This window comes from Lampetra fluviatilis, unplaced genomic scaffold, assembly GCF_964198595.1.
Source record: "Lampetra fluviatilis unplaced genomic scaffold, kcLamFluv1.1 SCAFFOLD_164, whole genome shotgun sequence".
In the NCBI taxonomy this organism is placed as follows: Eukaryota; Metazoa; Chordata; class Hyperoartia; order Petromyzontiformes; family Petromyzontidae; genus Lampetra; species Lampetra fluviatilis.
The window spans coordinates 127473-150000 of record NW_027621368.1 but is presented as its reverse complement, the minus strand read 5'-3'; the positions used below and the strand labels follow the sequence as shown (position 1 = coordinate 150000).

The 22528-nt window shown below is 57.1% G+C and overlaps 1 protein-coding gene across 1 annotated transcript in view; it reads left to right on the top strand.

Moving 5' to 3' along the window:
• MLEC (malectin) overlaps window positions 1–22528 on the top strand; it is a 25020-nt gene extending 2492 nt beyond the window's left edge. Inside the window, exons 2-7 of the mRNA XM_078885472.1 lie at window positions 2083–2411; window positions 6169–6347; window positions 7125–7301; window positions 12112–12169; window positions 20432–20583; window positions 20758–22528. Coding sequence (XP_078741598.1) covers window positions 2090–2411; window positions 6169–6347; window positions 7125–7301; window positions 12112–12169; window positions 20432–20583; window positions 20758–20880 — 1011 coding nt within the window. The 5' untranslated portion in view covers window positions 2083–2089 and the 3' untranslated portion in view covers window positions 20881–22528. The remainder of the gene's footprint in view (window positions 1–2082; window positions 2412–6168; window positions 6348–7124; window positions 7302–12111; window positions 12170–20431; window positions 20584–20757) is intronic.

Sequence of the window (22528 nt, the reverse complement as noted above, 5' to 3'; positions counted from 1 at the left end):
GGGTCTCTGTGAGTTTCTGTGGGTCTCTGTGGGTCTCTGTGTGTCTCTGTGGGTCTCTGTGGGTCTCTGTGAGTCTCTGTGGGTGTCTGTGAGTCTCTGTGGGTCTCTGTGGGTCTTTGTGGGTCTCTGTGAGTCTCTGTGGGTCTCTGTGGGTCTCTGTGGGTCTCCTGGTCTCTGTGAGTCTCTGTGGGTCTCTGTGGGTCTCTGTCAGTCTCTGTGTGTCTTTGTGTGTCTCTGTGGGTCTCTGTGTGTCTCTGTGAGTCTCTGTGGGTCCCTGTGGGTCTCTGTGAGTCTATGTGGGTCTCTGTGAGTCTCTGTGGGTCTCTGTGGGTCTCCTGGTCTCTGTGGGTCTCTGTGGGTCTCTGTGAGTCTCTGTGGGTCTCTGTGTGTCTCTGTGGGTCTCTGTGGGTCTCCTGGTCTCTGGGTCTCTGTGAGTCTCTGTGGGTCTCTGTGGGTCTCTGTGAGTCCCTGTGGGTCTCTGTGGGTCTCTGTGTGTCTTTGTGTGTCTCTGTGGATCTCTGTGAGTCTCTGTGGGTCTCTGTGGGTCTCTGTGAGTCTCTGTGAGTCTCTGTGGGTCTCTGTGAGTCTCTGTGGGTCTCTGTGGGTCTCTGTGGATCTCTGTGTGTCTCTGTGGGTCTCTGTGTGTCTCTGTGTGTCTCTGTGTGTCTCTGTGTGTCTCTGTGGGTCTCTGTGGGTCTCTGTGTGTCTCTGTGGGTCTCTGTGTGTCTCTTTGTGTCTCTGTGTGTCTCTGTGGGTCTCTGTGGGTCTCTGTGGGTCTCTGTGTGTCTCTGTGTGTCTCTGTGTGTCTCTGTGGGTCTCTGTGGGTCTCTGTGGGTCTCTGTGTGTCTCTGTGGGTCTCTGTGTGTCTCTGTGGGTCTCTGTGTGTCTCTGTGGGTCTCTGTGTGTCTCTTTGTGTCTCTGTGGGTCTCTGTGTGTCTCTGTGTGTCTCTGTGGGTCTCTGTGTGTCTCTGTGTGTCTCTGTGGGTCTCTGTTTGTCTCTGTGTGTCTCTGTGTGTCTCTGTGGGTCTCTGTGTGTTTCTGTGGGTCTCTGTGGGTCTCTGTGTGTCTCTGTGGGTCTCTGTGTGTCTCTGTGGGTCTCTGTGTGTCTCTGTGTGTCTCTGTGTGTCTCTGTGGGTCTCTGTGTGTCTCTGTGGGTCTCTGTGGGTCTCTGTGGGTCTCTGTGTGTCTCTGTGGGTCTCTGTGTGTCTCTGTGGGTCTCTGTGGGTCTCTGTGTGTCTCTGTGGGTCTCTGTGGGTCTCTGTGTGTCTCTGTGGGTCTCTGTGTGTCTCTGTGGGTCTCTGTGGGTCTCTGTGTGTCTCTGTGGGTCTCAGTGGGTCTCAGTGTGTCTCTGTGTGTCTCTGTGTGTCTCTGTGTGTCTCTGTGGGTCTCTGTGTGTCTCTGTGTGTCTCTGTGTGTCTCTGTGTGTCTCTGGGTCTCTGTGTGTCTCTGTGTGTCTCTGTGGGTCTCTGTGGGTCTCTGTGTGTCTCTGTGGGTCTCTGTGTGTCTCTGTGGGTCTCTGTGGGTCTCTGTGTGTCTCTGTGGGTCTCAGTGGCTCTCAGTGGGTCTCAGTGGGTCTCAGTGGGTCTCAGCTGAGTGGGTCTCAGCTGGGTGGGGCCTGCACTGGGACAACACAAGATGTTTGTTCGCGATTGTCTCCCAAAATGAGAACGGGCGCCGACATTTGCCCAAGTTCTGCGATCCTATAGTGACAGATGGTTCTCTCTCCCCTATAGCCAACCTCCAATCACCCACCCACCCCACCTACCCACCCAACCCACCCACCCCACCTACCCACCCACCCACCTACCCACCCACCTACCCACCCACCCCACCTACCCACCCACCCCACCCACCTACCTACCCACCCACCCCACCTACCCACCCACCCCACCCACCTACCCACCCACCCCACCTACCCACCTACCCACCCACCCCACCTACCCACCCACCTACCCACCCACCTACCCACCCACCTACCCACCTACGTACCCACCCACCCCACCTACCCACCCACCTACCCACCCACCCCACCCACCTACCCACCCACTTAACCCACCTACCCCCCCCCCGTGTTTACCACAGGTTCGCAATGGCCAGCTCCCACCATCACCACCATCACCACCATCACCATCACCTACATCGCATCCTCCTCCTCCCCGTACTCCTGTTTGGCGGAGTGCGGTGCGGCGATGGTGGCGGCGATGGTGGCGTTGGTGGTGACGGTGGTGGTGACGGTGGTGGTGGCGGTGGTGGCGGTGGTGGTGGCGGTGGTGGCGGTGGTGGTGGTGGTGGTGGTGGAGGGTCGCGGGGGCCCCAGGTGGTGTGGGCCGTGAACGCTGGAGGTGGCGCCCACACCGACTCACAGGGGATTCGCTACCAGGCCGACCCCCTGGATGGCAAAGTGGGGACAGGTGAGTGGTGGGTGAGTGGGTGGGTGGGTGAGTGGGTGGGTGAGTGAGTGGGTGAGTGGGTGAGTGAGTGAGTGGGTGAGTGGGTGAGTGGGTGAGTGAGTGAGTGGGTGAGTGAGTGAGTGGGTGAGTGAGTGAGTGGGTGGGTGGGTGAGTGGGTGAGTGGGTGAGTGAGTGAGTGGGTGAGTGAGTGGGTGAGTGAGTGAGTGGGTGGGTGGGTGGGTGAGTGGGTGGGTGGGTGAGTGGGTGGGTGGGTGAGTGAGTGGGTGGGTGGGTGGGTGGGTGGGTGGGTGAGTGAGTGGGTGGGTGGGTGGGTGAGTGAGTGGGTGGGTGGGTGGGTGGGTGAGTGAGTGAGTGGGTGGGTGGGTGGGTGAGTGAGTGAGTGAGTGGGTGGGTGGGTGGGTGAGTGAGTGAGTGGGTGGGTGGGTGAGTGAGTGTGTGAGTGGGTGAGTGAGTGGGTGAGTGGGTGGGTGGGTGAGTGGGTGGGTGAGTGGGTGGGTGAGTGGGTGGGTGAGTGGGTGGGTGAGTGGGTGAGTGAGTGAGTGGGTGAGTGGGTGAGTGAGTGGGTGAGTGAGTGAGTGAGTGAGTGGGTGGGTGGGTGGGTGAGTGGGTGAGTAGGTGAGTGAGTGAGTGGGTGGGTGAGTGAGTGGGTGAGTGAGTGAGTGGGTGGGTGAGTGAGTGGGTGGGTGGGTGAGTGAGTGGGTGGGTGGGTGAGTGAGTGGGTGGGTGGGTGAGTGAGTGGGTGGGTGAGTGAGTGGGTGGGTGGGTGGGTGAGTGAGTGTGTGAGTGGGTGAGTGAGTGGGTGAGTGGGTGGGTGAGTGGGTGGGTAAGTGAGTGGGTGGGTGGGTGAGTGGGTGGGTGGGTGAGTGGGTGGGTGGGTGGGTGAGTGAGTGAGTGAGTGGGTGAGTGGGTGGGTGAGTGGGTGGGTGGGTGGGTGAGTGAGTGGGTGGGTGGGTGGGTGGGTGAGTGAGTGGGTGAGTGAGTGGGTGAGTGAGTGGGTGAGTGAGTGGGTGAGTGAGTGGGTGAGTGGGTGAGTGAGTGGGTGAGTGAGTGAGTGGGTGAGTGAGTGGGTGAGTGAGTGAGTGAGTGAATGAGTGAGTGAGTGAGTGGGTGAGTGAGTGAGTGAGTGAGTGAATGAGTGAGTGAGTGAGTGAATGAGTGAGTGGGTGAGTGGGTGAGTGAGTGAGTGAGTGAATGAGTGAGTGAGTGAGTGAGTGGGTGAGTGAGTGAATGAGTGAGTGGGTGAGTGAGTGGGTGAGTGAGTGGGTGAGTGAGTGAGTGGGTGAGTGAGTGAGTGAATGAGTGAGTGAGTGAGTGGGTGAATGAGTGAGTGGGTGAATGAGTGAGTGGGTGAGTGAGTGAATGAGTGAGTGAATGAGTGAGTGAGTGGGTGAGTGAATGAGTGGGTGAGTGAGTGAATGAGTGAGTGAGTGAATGAGTGAGTGAGTGAGTGGGTGAGTGAGTGAGTGAGTGAGTGAATGGGTGAGTGAGTGATTGAGTGGGTGGGTGAGTGGGTGAGTGGGTGAGTGAGTGAGTGAATGAGTGAGTGAGTGAGTGGGTGAGTGAGTGAGTGAGTGAGTGAGTGAATGAGTGGGTGAGTGAGTGAGTGAGTGAGTGAGTGAGTGAATGGGTGAGTGAGTGAATGGGTGAGTGAGTGAATGAGTGGGTGGGTGAGTGGGTGAGTGGGTGAGTGAGTGAATGAGTGAGTGAGTGAGTGAGTGAATGAGTGAGTGGGTGAGTGAGTGAGTGAGTGAATGGGTGAGTGAGTGAATGAGTGGGTGGGTGAGTGGGTGAGTGAGTGAATGAGTGGGTGGGTGAGTGGGTGAGTGGGTGAATGAGTGAGTGAGTGAGTGAGTGAGTGAATGAGTGAGTGAGTGAGTGAGTGAGTGAATGAGTGGGTGAGTGGGTGAGTGGGTGAATGAGTGAGTGAATGAGTGGGTGGGTGAATGAGTGAGTGAGTGAGTGGGTGAGTGGGTGAGTGGGTGAGTGGGTGAGTGGGTGAGTGAGTGAGTGAGTGAATGAGTGAGTGAATGAGTGGGTGGGTGAATGAGTGAGTGAGTGAGTGGGTGAGTGGGTGAATGAGTGAGTGAATGAGTGGGTGGGTGAATGAGTGAGTGAGTGAGTGGGTGAGTGAGTGAATGAGTGAGTGAGTGAATGAGTGAGTGAGTGAGTGGGTGAGTGAGTGAATGAGTGAGTGAATGAGTGAGTGAGTGGGTGAGTGAATGAGTGAGTGAATGAGTGAGTGAATGAGTGAGTGAGTGAGTGAGTGAATGAGCGAGTGAGTGAATGAGTGAGTGAGTGGGTGAGTGAGTGAGTGAGTGAGTGGGTGAGTGAGTGAGTGAGTGAATGAATGAGTGAGTGAGTGAGTGGGTGAGTGAGTGAGTGAGTGAATGAGTGAGTGAATGAGTGAGTGAGCGAATGAGTGAGTGAGTGAGTGAGTGAATGAATGAGTGAGTGAGTGAATGAGTGAGTGAGTGAGTGAGTGAATGAGTGAGTGAATGAGCGAGTGAGTGAATGAGTGAGTGAGTGGGTGAGTGGGTGAGTGAATGAGTGAGTGAGTGAATGAGTGAGTGGGTGAGTGGGTGAGTGAATGAATGAGTGAGTGAGTGAGTGAATGAATGAGTGAGTGGGTGAATGAGTGAGTGAATGAGTGAGTGAATGAGTGAGTGAGTGAATGAGTGAGTGAGTGAGTGAGTGAATGGGTGAGTGAGTGAATGAGTGAGTGGGTGAGTGGGTGAGTGGGTGAGTGAATGAGTGAGTGAATGAGTGAGTGGGTGAGTGAATGAGTGAGTGAGTGAGTGAATGAGTGAGTGAGTGAGTGGGTGAGTGAGTGAGTGAATGAGTGAGTGAGTGAGTGAATGAGTGAGTGAGTGGGTGAGTGAGTGAGTGAATGAGCGAGTGAGTGAGTGAGTGAGTGAATGAGTGAGTGAATGAGTGAGTGAGTGAGTGAGTGGGTGAGTGAGTGAGTGAGTGAGTGAGTGAATGAGTGAGTGAGTGAATGAGTGAGTGAGTGAGTGAGTGGGTGAATGAGTGAGTGGGTGAGTGAATGAGTGGGTGGGTGAATGGGTGAGTGGGTGAGTGGGTGAGTGAATGAGTGAGTGAGTGAATGAGTGAGTGAATGAGTGAATGAGTGAATGAGTGAATGAGTGAGTGAGTGAGTGAATGAGTGGGTGAGTGGGTGAGTGAGTGAATGGGTGAGTGAGTGAGTGAGTGAATGAGTGAGTGAGTGAATGAGTGGGTGAGTGGGTGAGTGGGTGGGTGAATGAGTGAGTGAGTGAATGAGTGAGTGGGTGAGTGGGTGAGTGAGTGAATGAGTGAGTGAATGAGTGAGTGAGTGAGTGAATGAGTGAGTGGGTGAGTGGGTGAGTGAGTGAATGAGTGAGTGAGTGAGTGAATGAGTGGGTGAGTGGGTGAGTGAGTGAATGGGTGAGTGAGTGAGTGAGTGAATGAGTGAGTGAGTGGGTGAGTGAGTGAATGGGTGAGTGAGTGAGTGAGTGAATGAGTGAGTGAGTGAGTGAGTGAGTGAATGAGTGAGTGAGTGAGTGAATGAGTGGGTGAGTGGGTGAGTGAGTGAATGAGTGAGTGAGTGAGTGAATGAGTGGGTGAGTGGGTGAGTGAGTGAATGGGTGAGTGAGTGAGTGAGTGAATGAGTGAGTGAGTGAATGAGTGAGTGGGTGAGTGGGTGGGTGAGTGAATGAGTGAGTGAGTGAGTGAGTGAGCGAGTGAGTTCCTACCTCCCCTCTCCCCCCCCCCCCCCCAGCGTCTGACTACGGCCGCCGCCTGCCCATCGCCCGAGTCTCCCCGCAGGACCAGGAGCTGTACCAGACGGAGCGCTGGGCCGACTCCTCCTTCGCCTACTCGGTGGCGCTCGCTCGCGACGGACACTACGTGCTCGTGCTCAAGTTCGCCGAGGTCTACTTCCTGCACTCGCAGGCCAAGGTGACGGGGGACGGGAGGTCGTGAGTGTGACGTGGTGAGTGACGTGGTGCTGTAGGTGTGTGACGTGGTGTGTGTGTGTGTGTGTAACGTGGTGTGTGTGACGTGGTGTGTGTGTGACATGTGTGACGTGTGAGTGTGTGTGTGACGTGGTGTGTGTGTGTGTGTGTGACGTGGTGTGTGTGTGTGTGTGTGGTGTGTGTGTGACGTGGTGTGTGTGTGTGAGTGTGTGACGTGGTGTGTGTGTGTGTGATGTGGTGTGTGTGTGTGTGAGTGTGTGACGTGGTGTGTGTGTGTGTGACGTGGTGTGTGTGTGTGACGTGGTGTGTGTGTGTGTGTGTGTGTAACGTGGTGTGTGTGTGACGTGGTGTGTGTGTGTGTGTGTGACGTGGTGTGTGTGTGTGGTGTGTGTGTGACGTGGTGTGTGTGAGTGTGTGACGTGGTGTGTGTGTGTGTGTGTAACGTGGTGTGTGTGACGTGGTGTGTGTGTGACATGTGTGACATGTGTGTGTGTGTGTGTGACGTGGTGTGTGTGTGTGTGTGTGACGTGGTGTGTGTGTGTGTGTGAGTGTGTGACGTGGTGTGTGTGTGACGTGGTGTGTGTGTGTGTGTGACGTGGTGTGTGTGTGTGTGTGGTGTGTGTGTGGTGTGTGTGTGGTGTGTGTGAGTGTGTGACGTGGTGTGTGTGTGACGTGGTGTGTGTGTGTGTGGTGTGTGTGTGACGTGGTGTGTGTGTGTGTGTGTGTGGTGTGTGTGTGTGGTGTGTGTGTGTGTGTGTAGGTGTTTGATGTGCGTGTAAATGGTCACGTGGTGGTTGGGGGGCTGGACATCTACGAGCGAGTGGGTCACAGCGCTGCCCTCGACGAGTCCGTGGGCTTCTCGCTGCTGCGGGGGAAGCTGTCTGTGGCCGGAGAGGCCTCCACCTACCAGGGCCTGCTCACCGTGGAGTTCGTCAAGGTGAGCGGGGGGGGGGGCCGTGCTCACCACTCACTCACTCACCACCCGCTCACTCACCCGCTCACTCACCCGCTCACCACCCGCTCACTCACTCACCCGCTCACCCGCTCACCTCCCGCTCACCACCCGCTCACCACCCGCTCACTCACCCGCTCACTCACCCACTCACTCATTCACCACCCGCTCACTCGCTCGCTCACCACCCACTCACTCACTCACCACCCACTCACTCACCACCCGCTCACTCACCACCCGCTCACTCACTCACTCACCACCCGCTCACTCACCCGCTCACTCACCACCCGCTCACTCACTCACTCACCACCCACTCACTCACCACCCGCTCACTCACTCACCCGCTCACTCACTCACCACCCGCTCACTCACTCACTCACCACCCACTCACTCACCACCCGCTCACTCACTCACCCGCTCACTCACTCACCACCCGCTCACTCACCACCCGCTCACTCACCACCCGCTCACTCACTCACTCACCACCCGCTCACTCACCACCCGCTCACTCACCACCCGCTCACTCACTCACCACCCGCTCACTCACTCACCCGCTCACTCACTCACCCGCTCACTCACCACCCGCTCACTCACCACCCGCTCACTCACTCACTCACCACCCGCTCACTCACTCACCACCCACTCACTCACTCACCACCCGCTCACTCACTCACTCACCACCCGCTCACTCACTCACCACCCGCTCACTCACTCACTCACCACCCGCTCACTCACTCACTCACCACCCGCTCACTCTCTCACTCACCACCCGCTCACTCACTCACTCACCACCCACTCACCACCCGCTCACTCACCACCCGCTCACTCACTCACTCACCACCCGCTCACTCACCACCCGCTCACTCACTCACTCACCACCCACTCACTCACCACTCGCTCACTCACCACCCGCTCACTCACTCACTCACTCACTCACCACCCACTCACTCACCACCCGCTCACTCACCACCCGCTCACCCACTCACTCACCACCCACTTACTCACCACCCGCTCACTCACTCACCCGCTCACTCACTCACCACCCGCTCACTCACCACCCGCTCACTCACTCACTCACCACCCGCTCACTCACCCGCTCACTCACCACCCGCTCACTCACTCACCACCCGCTCACTCACTCACTCACCACCCGCTCACTCACTCACCACCCGCTCACTCACTCACCACCCGCTCACTCACTCACTCACCACCCGCTCACTCACTCACTCACCACCCGCTCACTCACTCACTCACCACCCGCTCACTCACTCACTCACCACCCACTCACTCACCACCCGCTCACTCACTCACCCGCTCACTCACTCACCACCCGCTCACTCACCCGCTCACTCACCACCCGCTCACTCACCACCCACCCACTCACTCACTCACCACCCGCTCACTCACTCACTCACCACCCGCTCACTCACTCACCACCCGCTCACTCACTCACTCACCACCCACTCACTCACTCACCGCCCGCTCACTCACTCACTCACCACCCGCTCACTCACTCACTCACCACCCGCTCACTCACTCACTCACCACCCACTCACTCACCACCCGCTCACTCACCACCCACCCACTCACTCACTCACCACCCGCTCACTCACTCACTCACCACCCGCTCACTCACTCACCACCCGCTCACTCACTCACTCACCACCCGCTCACTCACTCACCACCCGCTCACTCACTCACTCACCACCCGCTCACTCACTCACTCACCACCCGCTCACTCACTCACTCACCACCCACTCACTCACCACCCGCTCACTCACCACCCGCTCACTCACTCACTCACTCACCACCCACTCACTCACCACCCGCTCACTCACCACCCGCTCACTCACTCACTCACCACCCACTCACTCACCACCCGCTCACTCACCACCCGCTCACTCACTCACTCACTCACCACCCACTCACTCACCACCCGCTCACTCACCACCCGCTCACCCACTCACTCACCACCCACTTACTCACCACCCGCTCACTCACAACCCGCTCACTCACTCACTCACCACCCGCTCACTCACCACCCGCTCACTCACTCACCCGCTCACTCACTCACCACCCGCTCACGCACCACCCGCTCACTCACCACCCGCTCACTCACTCACTCACCACCCGCTCACTCACTCACTCACCACCCGCTCACTCACTCACTCACCACCCGCTCACTCACTCACTCACCACCCGCTCACTCACTCACTCACCACCCGCTCACTCACTCACTCACCACCCGCTCACTCACTCACCACCCACTCACTCACCACCCGCTCACTCACTCACCCGCTCACTCACTCACCACCCGCTCACTCACCCGCTCACTCACCACCCGCTCACTCACCACCCACTCACTCACTCACTCACCACCCGCTCACTCACTCACTCACCACCCGCTCACTCACTCACCACCCGCTCACTCACTCACTCACCACCCACTCACTCACTCACCACCCGCTCACTCACTCACTCACCACCCGCTCACTCACTCACTCACCACCCGCTCACTCACTCACTCACCACCCGCTCACTCACTCACTCACCACCCGCTCACTCACTCACTCACCACCCGCTCACTCACTCACTCACCACCCGCTCACTCACTCACTCACCACCCGCTCACTCACCCGCTCACTCACCCGCTCACTCACCACCTTCTCACCGTGGAGTTCGTCAAGGTGAGCGGGGGGGGACCGTGCTCACCACCCGCTCACTCACCACCCACTCACTCACCACCCGCTCACCACCCGCTCACTCGCTCACTTACTCACTCACTCACCACCCACTCACTCACTCGCTCACTTACTCACTCACTCACTCGCTCGCTCACTCACCACCCGCTCACTCGCTCGATCGCTCGCTCACCACCCGCTCACTCGCTCGCTCACCACCCGCTCACTCACCACCCGCTCACTCACTCACCACCCGCTCACTCACCACCCGCTCACTCGCTCGCTCACCACCCACTCACTCACCACCCACTCACTCACCACCCGCTCACTCACCACCCGCTCACTCACCCACTCACCACCCACTCACTCACCACCCGCTCACTCGCTCGCTCACCACCCACTCACTTACCACCCGCTCACTCACCACCCGTCTCACTCGCTCGCTCACCACCCACTCACTCACCACCCACTCACTTACCACCCGCTCACTCACCACCCGTCTCACTCACTCACTCACCACCCACTCACTCACCACCCGCTCACTCACTCACCACCCACTCACTCACTCACTCGATCGCTCGCTCACCACCCGCTCACTCACTCACTCACCACCCACTCACTCACTCACCACCCACTCACTCACTCACCACCCACTCACTCACTCGATCGCTCGCTCACCACCCGCTCACTCGCTCGATCGCTCGCTCACCACCCGCTCACTCGCTCGCTCACCACCCACTCACTCACCACCCGCTCACTCACCACCCGCTCACCACCCGCTCACTCGCTCACTCACTCACTCACCACCCACTCACTCACTCACTCGCTCACTCACTCACTCACCACTCACTCACTCACTCACTCGCTCACTTACTCACTCACTCACCACCCACTCACTCACTAGCTCACTTACTCACTCACTCACTCACCACCCACTCACTCACTCACTCACTCGCTCACTTACTCACTCACTCACTCACCACTCACTCACTAGCTCACTTACTCACTCACTCACTCACCACCCACTCACTCACTCACTCACTCACTCGCTCACTTACTCACTCACTCACCACCCACTCACTCACTAGCTCACTTACTCACTCACTCGCTCGCTCACTCACCACTCGCCCGATCGCTCGCTCACTCGTTCACCACCCGCTCACTCACCACCCGCTCACCACTCACTCACCACCCGCTCACCACTCACTCACTCACTCGCTCGCTCACTCACCACCCGCTCACTCGCTCGATCGCTCGCTCACTCGTTCACCACCCGCTCACCACTCACTCACCACCCGCTCACCACTCACTCACTTACTCACTCACTCACTCGCTCGCTCACTCACCACCCGCTCACTCACCACCCGCTCACTCACCACCCGCTCACTCACTTACTCACTCACTCACCACCCGCTCACTCACCACCCGCTCACTCACCACCCGCTCACTCACCACCCGCTCACTCACTTACTCACTCACTCACCACCCACTCACTTGCTCGCTCACTCGCTCACTCGCTCGCTCGCTCGCTCACTCACTCACCACCCACTCACTCACTCACCACCCACTCACTCACTCACCACCCACTCACTCACTCACCACCCACTCACTCACTCACTCACCACCCACTCACTCACTCACTCACCACCCGCTCACTCACTCACTCACCACCCGCTCACTCACTCACTCACCAGAACCTGTGTCTCTCACTCCCCGTGTCTCTCTCACTCCCCGTGTCTCTCACTCCCCGTGTCTCTCTCACTCCCCGTGTCTCTCTCACTCCCCGTGTCTCACTCCCCGTGTCTCTCACTCCCCCCGTGTCTCTCTCTCTCCCCGTGTCTCTCACTCCCTGTGTCTCTCTCACTCCCCGTGTCTCTCTCACTCCCTGTGTCTCTCTCACTCCCCGTGTCTCACTCCCCGTGTCTCTCACTCCCCGTGTCTCTCTCACTCCCCGTGTCTCTCTCACCGTGTCTCACTCCCCGTGTCTCACTCCCCGTGTCTCACTCCCCGTGTCTCACTCCCCGTGTCTCTCACTCCCCGTGTCTCTCTCACTCCCCGTGTCTCTCTCACCGTGTCTCTCTCACTCCCCGTGTCTCTCTCCCCGTGTCTCACAGGGGGACTATGACAATCCAAAGATATGTGCTCTGTACATCATCCGTGGCCAGCTTGAAGGTTCGTAGACTTACCACACAGAGACCCACAGACTCACCACACAGAGACCCACAGACTCACCACACAGAGACCCACAGACTCACCACACAGAGACCCACAGACTCACCACACAGAGACCCACAGACTCACCACAGAGAGACCCACAGACTCATCACATAGAGACCCACAGACTCACCACACAGAGACCCACAGACTCACCACACAGAGACCCACAGACTCACCACAGAGAGACCCACAGACTCATCACATAGAGACCCACAGACTCACCACACAGAGACCCACAGACTCACCACACAGAGACCCACAGACTCACCACAGAGAGACCCACAGACTCATCACATAGAGACCCACAGACTCACCACACAGAGACCCACAGACTCACCACACAGAGACCCACAGACTCACCACAGAGAGACCCACAGACTCATCACATAGAGACCCACAGACTCACCACACAGAGACCCATAGACTCACCACACACAGACCCACAGACTCACCACAGAGACGCACAGACTCACCACGCAGAGACTCACAGACTCACCATAGAGACCCACAGACTCACCACACAGAGACCCACAGACTCATCACACAGAGACCCATAGACTCACCACACACAGACCCACAGACTCATCACACAGAGACCCACAGACTCACCACACAGAGACTCACAGACTCACCATAGAGACCCACAGACTCACCACACAGAGACCCACAGACTCATCACACAGAGACCCACAGACTCACCACACAGAGACCCACAGACTCACCATAGAGACCCACAGACTCACCACACAGAGACCCACAGACTCATCACACAGAGACCCACAGACTCACCACACAGAGACCCACAGATTCACCACACACAGACCCACAGACTCACCACACAGAGACCCACAGACTCACCACACAGAGACCCACAGACTCACCACACACAGACCCACAGACTCACCACACAGAGACCCACAGACTCACCACACACAGACCCACAGACTCACCACACAGAGACCCACAGACTCACCACACAGAGACCCACAGACTCACCACACAGAGACCCACAGATTCACCACACACAGACCCACAGACTCACCACACAGAGACCCACAGACTCATCACACAGAGACCCACAGACTCACCACACAGAGACCCACAGATTCACCACACAGAGACCCACAGACTCACCACACAGAGATCCACAGACTCACCACACACAGACCCACAGACTCACCACAGAGAGACCCACAGACTCATCACACAGACCCACAGACTCACCACACAGAGACCCACAGACTCACCACACACAGACCCACAGACTCACCACACAGAGACCCACAGACTCACCACACAGAGACCCATAGACTCACCACGCAGAGACCCATAGACTCACCACAGAGACCCACAGACTCACCACAGAGAGACCCACAGACTCACCATGCAGAGACCCACAGACTCACCACACAGAGACCCACAGACTCACCACACAGAGACCCACAGACTCACCACACAGAGACCCACAGACTCACCACACAGAGACCCACAGACTCATCACACAGAGACCCATAGACTCACCACACAGACCCACAGACTCACCACACAGAGACCCATAGACTCACCACACACAGACCCACAGACTCACCACACAGAGACCCACAGACTCATCACACACAGACCCACAGACTCACCACAGAGAGACCCACAGACTCACCACATACAGACCCACAGACTCACCACACAGAGACCCACAGACTCATCACACAGACCCACAGACTCACCACACAGAGACCCACAGACTCACCACACAGAGACCCACAGACTCACCACACACAGACCCACAGACTCACCACAGAGAGACCCACAGACTCATCACACAGACCCACAGACTCACCACACAGAGACCCACAGACTCACCACGCAGAGACCCATAGACTCACCCACAGACTCACCACACAGAGACCCACAGACTCACCACACAGAGACCCACAGACTCACCACAGAGAGACCCACAGACTCACCACACAGAGACCCACAGACTCACCACACAGAGACCCACAGACTCACCACACAGAGACCCACAGACTCACCACACAGAACACACTCACCACACAGAGACCCACAGACTCACCACACAGAGACCCACAGACTCACCACACAGAGACCCACAGACTCACCACACAGAGACCCACAGACTCACCACACAGAGACCCACAGACTCACCACACAGAGACCCACAGACTCACCACACAGAGACCCACAGACTCACCACACAGAACACACTCACCACACAGAGACCCACAGACTCACCACACAGAGACCCACAGACTCACCACACAGAGACCTACAGACTCACCACACAGAGACCCACAGACTCACCACACAGAGACCCACAGACTCATCACATAGAGACCCATGGACTCACCACACATACCCACAGACTCACCACACAGAGACCCATAGACTCACCACACACAGACCCACAGACTCACCACACAGAGACCCACAGACTCACCACGCAGAGACCCATAGACTCACCCACAGACTCACCACACAGAGACCCACAGACTCACCACACAGACCCACAGACTCACCACACAGAGACCCACAGACTCACCACAGAGAGACCCACAGACTCATCACACAGACCCACAGACTCACCACACAGAGACCCACAGACTCACCACGCAGAGACCCATAGACTCACCCACAGACTCACCACACAGAGACCCACAGACTCACCACACAGAGACCCACAGACTCACCACACAGAGACCCACAGACTCACCACACAGAGACCCACAGACTCACCACACAGAGACCCATAGACTCACCACACAGAGACCCACAGACTCACCACACAGAGACCCATAGACTCACCACACAGAGACCCACAGACTCACCACAGAGACCCACAGACTCACCACACAGAGACCCACAGACTCATCACACAGACCCACAGACTCACCACACACAGACCCACAGACTCACCACACACAGACCCACAGACTCACCACACAGACCCACAGACTCACCACAGAGGGACCCACAGACTCACCACGCAGAGACCCATAGACTCACCCACAGACTCACCACACAGAGACCCACAGACTCACCACACAGAGACCCACAGACTCACCACACAGAGACCCACAGACTCACCACAGAGAGACCCACAGACTCACCACACAGAGACCCACAGACTCACCACACAGAACACACTCACCACACAGAGACCCACAGACTCACCACACAGAGACCCACAGACTAACCACACAGAGACCCACAGACTCACCACACAGAGACCCACAGACTCACCACACAGAGACCCACAGACTCATCACACAGAGACCCATAGACTCACCACACAGACCCACAGACTCACCACACAGAGACCCATAGACTCACCACACACAGACCCACAGACTCACCACACAGAGACCCACAGACTCACCACGCAGAGACCCATAGACTCACCCACAGACTCACCACACAGACTCACCACACAGAGACCCACAGACTCACCACACAGAGACCCACAGACTCACCACAGAGAGACCCACAGACTCATCACACAGACCCACAGACTCACCACACAGAGACCCACAGACTCACCACGCAGAGACCCATAGACTCACCCACAGACTCACCACACAGAGACCCACAGACTCACCACACAGAGACCCACAGACTCACCACAGAGAGACCCACAGACTCACCACACAGAGACCCACAGACTCACCACACAGAACACACTCACCACACAGAGACCCACAGACTCACCACACAGAGACCCACAGACTCACCACACAGAGACCCACAGACTCACCACACAGAGACCCACAGACTCACCACACAGAGACCCACAGACTCACCACACAGAGACCCACAGACTCACCACACAGAGACCCATAGACTCACCACACACAGACCCACAGACTCACCACACAGAGACCCACAGACTCACCACACAGAGACCCACAGACTCACCACACAGAGACCCACAGACTCACCACACAGAACACACTCACCACACAGAGACCCACAGACTCACCACACAGAGACCCATAGACTCACCACACAGAGACCCACAGACTCACCACACAGAGACCCATAGACTCACCACACAGAGACCCACAGACTCACCACAGAGACCCACAGACTCACCACACAGAGACCCACAGACTCATCACACAGACCCACAGACTCACCACACAGAGACCCACAGACTCACCACACAGAGACCCACAGACTCACCACACACAGACCCACAGACTCACCACAGAGAGACCCACAGACTCATCACACAGACCCACAGACTCACCACACAGAGACCCACAGACTCACCACGCAGAGACCCATAGACTCACCCACAGACTCACCACACAGAGACCCACAGACTCACCACACAGAGACCCACAGACTCACCACAGAGAGACCCACAGACTCACCACACAGAGACCCACAGACTCACCACACAGAACACACTCACCACACAGAGACCCACAGACTCACCACACAGAGACCCACAGACTCACCACACAGAGACCCACAGACTCACCACACAGAGACCCACAGACTCACCACACAGAGACCCACAGACTCACCACAGAGAGACCCACAGACTCATCACACAGACCCACAGACTCACCACACAGAGACCCACAGACTCACCACGCAGAGACCCATAGACTCACCCACAGACTCACCACACAGAGACCCACAGACTCACCACACAGAGACCCACAGACTCACCACAGAGAGACCCACAGACTCACCACACAGAGACCCACAGACTCACCACACAGAACACACTCACCACACAGAGACCCACAGACTCACCACACAGAGACCCACAGACTCACCACACACAGACCCACAGACTCACCACACAGAGACCCACAGACTCACCACACAGAGACCCATAGACTCACCACACACAGACCCACAGACTCGCCACGCAGAGACCCACAGACTCACCACACAGAGACCCACAGACTCACCACACAGAACACACTCACCACACAGAGACCCACAGACTCACCACACAGAGACCCATAGACTCACCACACAGAGACCCACAGACTCACCACACAGAGACCCATAGACTCACCACACAGAGACCCACAGACTCACCACACAGAGACCCACAGACTCATCACACAGACCCACAGACTCACCACACAGAGACCCACAGACTCACCACACAGAGACCCACAGACTCACCACACACAGACCCACAGACTCACCACAGAGAGACCCACAGACTCATCACACAGACCCACAGACTCACCACACAGAGACCCACAGACTCACCACGCAGAGACCCATAGACTCACCCACAGACTCACCACACAGAGACCCACAGACTCACCACACAGAGACCCACAGACTCACCACAGAGAGACCCACAGACTCACCACACAGAGACCCACAGACTCACCACACAGAACACACTCACCACACAGAGACCCACAGACTCACCACACAGAGACCCACAGACTCACCACACAGAGACCCACAGACTCACCACACAGAGACCCATAGACTCACCACACAGAGACCCACAGACTCACCACACAGAGACCCACAGACTCACCACACAGAGACCCACAGACTCACCACACAGAGACCCACAGACTCACCACACAGAGACCCACAGACTCACCACACAGAGACCCATAGACTCACCACACAGAGACCCACAGATTCACCACACAGAGACCCACAGACTCACCACAGAGACCCATAGACTCACCACACAGAGACCCACAGACTCACCAATCCTAGCCACTGTGGTGTCAGGGTCCGGGGTGTAACCCACGACCTCCTGTAGACCAGGCGAGGTAGTCAACATCTCCTAGCCACTGTGGTGACCTGTAGACCAGGCGAGGTAGTCAACATCTCCTAGCCACTGTGGTGTCCTCCTGTAGACCAGGCGAGGTAGTCAACATCTCCTAGCCACTGTGGTGACCTGTAGACCAGGCGAGGTAGTCAACATCTCCTAGCCACAGTGGTGACCTCCTGTAGACCAGGCGAGGTAGTCAACATCTCCTAGCCACTGTGGTGTCCTCCTGTAGACCAGGCGAGGTAGTCAACATCTCCTAGCCACTGTGGTGACCTCCTGTAGACCAGGCGAGGTAGTCAACATCTCCTAGCCACAGTGGTGTCCTCCTGTAGACCAGGCGAGGTAGTCAACATCTCCTAGCCACCGTGGTGTCCTCCTGTAGACCAGGCGAGGTAGTCAACATCTCCTAGCCACTGTGGTGTCCTCCTGTAGACCAGGCGAGGTAGTCAACATCTCCTAGCCACTGTGGTGTCCTCCTGTAGACCAGGCGAGGTAGTCAACATCTCCTAGCCACTGTGGTGACCTCCTGTAGACCAGGCGAGGTAGTCAACATCTCCTAGCCACAGTGGTGACCTCCTGTAGACCAGGCGAGGTAGTCAACATCTCCCAGCCACTGTGGTGACCTCCTGTAGACCAGGCGAGGTAGTCAACATCTCCTAGCCACAGTGGTGACCTCCTGTAGACCAGGCGAGGTAGTCAACATCTCCTAGCCACTGTGGTGACCTCCTGTAGACCAGGCGAGGTAGTCAACATCTCCTAGCCACTGTGGTGTCCTCCTGTAGACCAGGCGAGGTATTCAACATCTCCTAGCCACAGTGGTGTCCTCCTGTAGACCAGGCGAGGTAGTCAACATCTCCTAGCCACTGTGGTGTCCTCCTGTAGACCAGGCGAGGTAGTCAACATCTCCTAGCCACTGTGGTGACCTCCTGTAGACCAGGCGAGGTAGTCAACATCTCCTAGCCACAGTGGTGACCTCCTGTAGACCAGGCGAGGTAGTCAACATCTCCTAGCCACTGTGGTGACCTCCTGTAGACCAGGCGAGGTAGTCAACATCTCCTAGCCACAGTGGTGACCTCCTGTAGACCAGGCGAGGTAGTCAACATCTCCTAGCCACTGTGGTGACCTCCTGTAGACCAGGCGAGGTAGTCAACATCTCCTAGCCACTGTGGTGACCTCCTGTAGACCAGGCGAGGTAGTCAACATCTCCTAGCCACAGTGGTGACCTCCTGTAGACCAGGCGAGGTAGTCAACATCTCCTAGCCACTGTGGTGACCTCCTGTAGACCAGGCGAGGTAGTCAACATCTCCTAGCCACTGTGGTGACCTCCTGTAGACCAGGCGAGGTAGTCAACATCTCCTAGCCACTGTGGTGTCCTCCTGTAGACCAGGCGAGGTTGTCAACATCTCCTAGCCACTGTGGTGACCTCCTGTAGACCAGGCGAGGTAGTCAACATCTCCTAGCCACAGTGGTGACCTCCTGTAGACCAGGCGAGGTAGTCAACATCTCCTAGCCACTGTGGTGACCTCCTGTAGACCAGGCGAGGTAGTCAACATCTCCTAGCCACTGTGGTGACCTCCTGTAGACCAGGCGAGGTAGTCAACATCTCCTAGCCACTGTGGTGACCTCCTGTAGACCAGGCGAGGTAGTCAACATCTCCTAGCCACTGTGGTGACCTCCTGTAGACCAGGCGAGGTAGTCAACATCTCCTAGCCACTGTGGTGTCCTCCTGTAGACCAGGCGAGGTAGTCAACATCTCCTAGCCACTGTGGTGACCTCCTGTAGACCAGGCGAGGTAGTCAACATCTCCTAGCCACTGTGGTGACCTCCTGTAGACCAGGCGAGGTAGTCAACATCTCCTAGCCACTGTGGTGACCTCCTGTAGACCAGGCGAGGTAGTCAACATCTCCTAGCCACTGTGGTGACTTCCTGTAGACCAGGCGAGGTAATCAACATCTCCTAGCCACTGTGGTGACCTCCTGTAGACCAGGCGAGGTAGTCAACATCTCCTAGCCACTGTGGTGACTTCCTGTAGACCAGGCGAGGTAGTCAACATCTCCTAGCCACTGTGGTGACCTCCTGTAGACCAGGCGAGGTAATCAACATCTCCTAGCCACTGTGGTGACTTCCTGTAGACCAGGCGAGGTAGTCAACATCTCCTAGCCACTGTGGTGACCTCCTGTAGACCAGGCGAGGTAGTCAACATCTCCTAGCCACTGTGGTGACCTCCTGTAGACCAGGCGAGGTAGTCAACATCTCCTAGCCACTGTGGTGACTTCCTGTAGACCAGGCGAGGTAGTCAACATCTCCTAGCCACTGTGGTGACTTCCTGTAGACCAGGCGAGGTAGTCAACATCTCCTAGCCACTGTGGTGACTTCCTGTAGACCAGGCGAGGTAGTCAACATCTCGTCATCCCGCCCCCCCCCAGACGTCCCGCAACTGCCCCCTCACCCCGGTCTGCGCCCGCCCTCAAAACCGAACGAGGAGGAGGACATTGAAGAGGAGGAGGAGGAGGACGAGGACGAGGAGGAGGGGGGGGAGGAGGGGGGGGAGGAGGAGGAGCGCCGTGAGGAGGAGGAGGCGGAGGATGGAGGAGGAGGAGGGAGGGGAGGGGGGCAGGAGGAGCTGGTTGACGGCAGGAAGTCGACGGCGGGGAGGAGGAAGAAGAGGGGGGGTGGGGAGGGGAAGGCGGAGGGGGGGCGAGGTGGGGGGGGGAGGGGGGGGGAGGGGGAGTGGGGGGGGGGTGACCGGCAGAGACTCAAGTCGGGCCCGCGGGTGCCCGACCCGTACGCCGCGGACAACTCGAGCCTCATGTTCCCCATCCTGGTCGCCTTCGGGGTCTTCATCCCCACACTCTTCTGCCTCTGCAGGCTCTGAGGGCGGGGGCAGTGGCGGGGGTGATGGTGGTGTAGGAGGTGGTGGTGATGGTGGAGGTGGTGGTGGTGAAGGAGGTGATGGAGGTGATGGTGGAGGAGGTGTAGGAGGTGGAGGTGGTGGAGATGGTGGTGGTGAAGGAGAGGGAGGAGGAGGTGGTGTGGAGGAGGTGGTGGAGGTGGTGAAGGAGGTGATGGTGGTGATGGTGGAGGAGGTGGTGGTGGTGGTGGTGGTAGAGTAGGAGGAGGTGATGATGGTGGAGGTGGTGTAGGAGGTGGTGATGATGGTGGGTTTATAATGAAATGTGCTGTCTGCCATCTTAGGCGCACGTCTTTGCAGCCTCCGTGGCTGGGACGTTGGTGGTTGTTTGTGGTGGTGCTGGTGACGATGATGGTGGTGGTGGTGGTGGTTGTTTGTGGTGGTGGTGGTGGTGACGATGATGGTGGTGGTTGTTTGTGGTGGTGGTGCTGGTGACGATGATCTGTATATTATGATTACATAGGTAACACTGTGCGTGCGTGTGTGCGCGTGTCATTTGTACACAATCGTGTACACTCTGTGTGTGTGTACGCACCTGTGTGTGTGTACCTGTGTGTGTGTGTACGCACCCTGTGTGTGTGTACCCTGTGTGTGTACCTGTGTGTGTGTGTACTTGTGTGTACACACGTGTGCACCTGTGTGTGTGTAGGAGTCTGTGTGTGTGTCTGGGTGTGTGTGTGTCTGTGTGTGTGTGTATCTCTGTGTGTGTAGGAGTCTGGGTGTTTCTGTGTCTGTGAGTACACACCTCTGTCTGTGTGTGTGTGTGTGTACACACATCTGTGTGTGTTTACATACCTGTGTGTGTAGGAGTCTGGGTGTGTGTGTGTGTGTGTACACACCTGTCTGTGTGTGTACACACACCTGTCTGTGTGTGTGTGTAGGAGTCTGTCTGGGTGTGTGTGTGTGTACACACCTGTCTGTGTGTGTGTGTAGGAGTCTGGGTGTGTGTGTGTACACACCTGTCTGTGTGTGTGTGTAGGAGTCTGTCTGGGTGTGTGTGTGTACACACCTGTCTGTGTGTGTGTGTAGGAGTCTGTCTGGGTGTGTGTGTGTGTGTACACACCTGTCTGTGTGTGTGTGTAGGAGTCTGTCTGTGTGTGTGTGTGTGTGTACACACCTGTCTGTGTGTGTGTGTAGGAGTCTGTCTGGGTGTGTGTGTGTGTGTGTACACACCTGTCTGTGTGTGTGTGTAGGAGTCTGTCTGGGTGTGTGTGTGTGGTACACACCTGTCTGTGTGTGTGTGTAGGAGTCTGTCTGGGTGTGTGTGTGTACACACCTGTCTGTGTGTGTGTGTAGGAGTCTGTCTGGGTGTGTGTGTGTGTACACACCTGTCTGTGTGTGTGTGTAGGAGTCTGTCTGGGTGTGTGTGTGTGTGTACACACCTGTCTGTGTGTGTGTGTAGGAGTCTGTCTGGGTGTGTGTGTGTGTGTACACACCTGTCTGGGTGTGTGTGTGTGTGAGAGAAGCCGCGTAAGTACCTGGCTGTGAGTACTCGCAATCGAAAGCGGCGGCGGTGGGGGCGGTGGGGTGATTGGCGCGGGGAGTTAAATCAAAATGGCGGACGCGTTCTCTTGTGGCCTCTTGAGATTTGAGATTAAAATGTGTCCCTGGA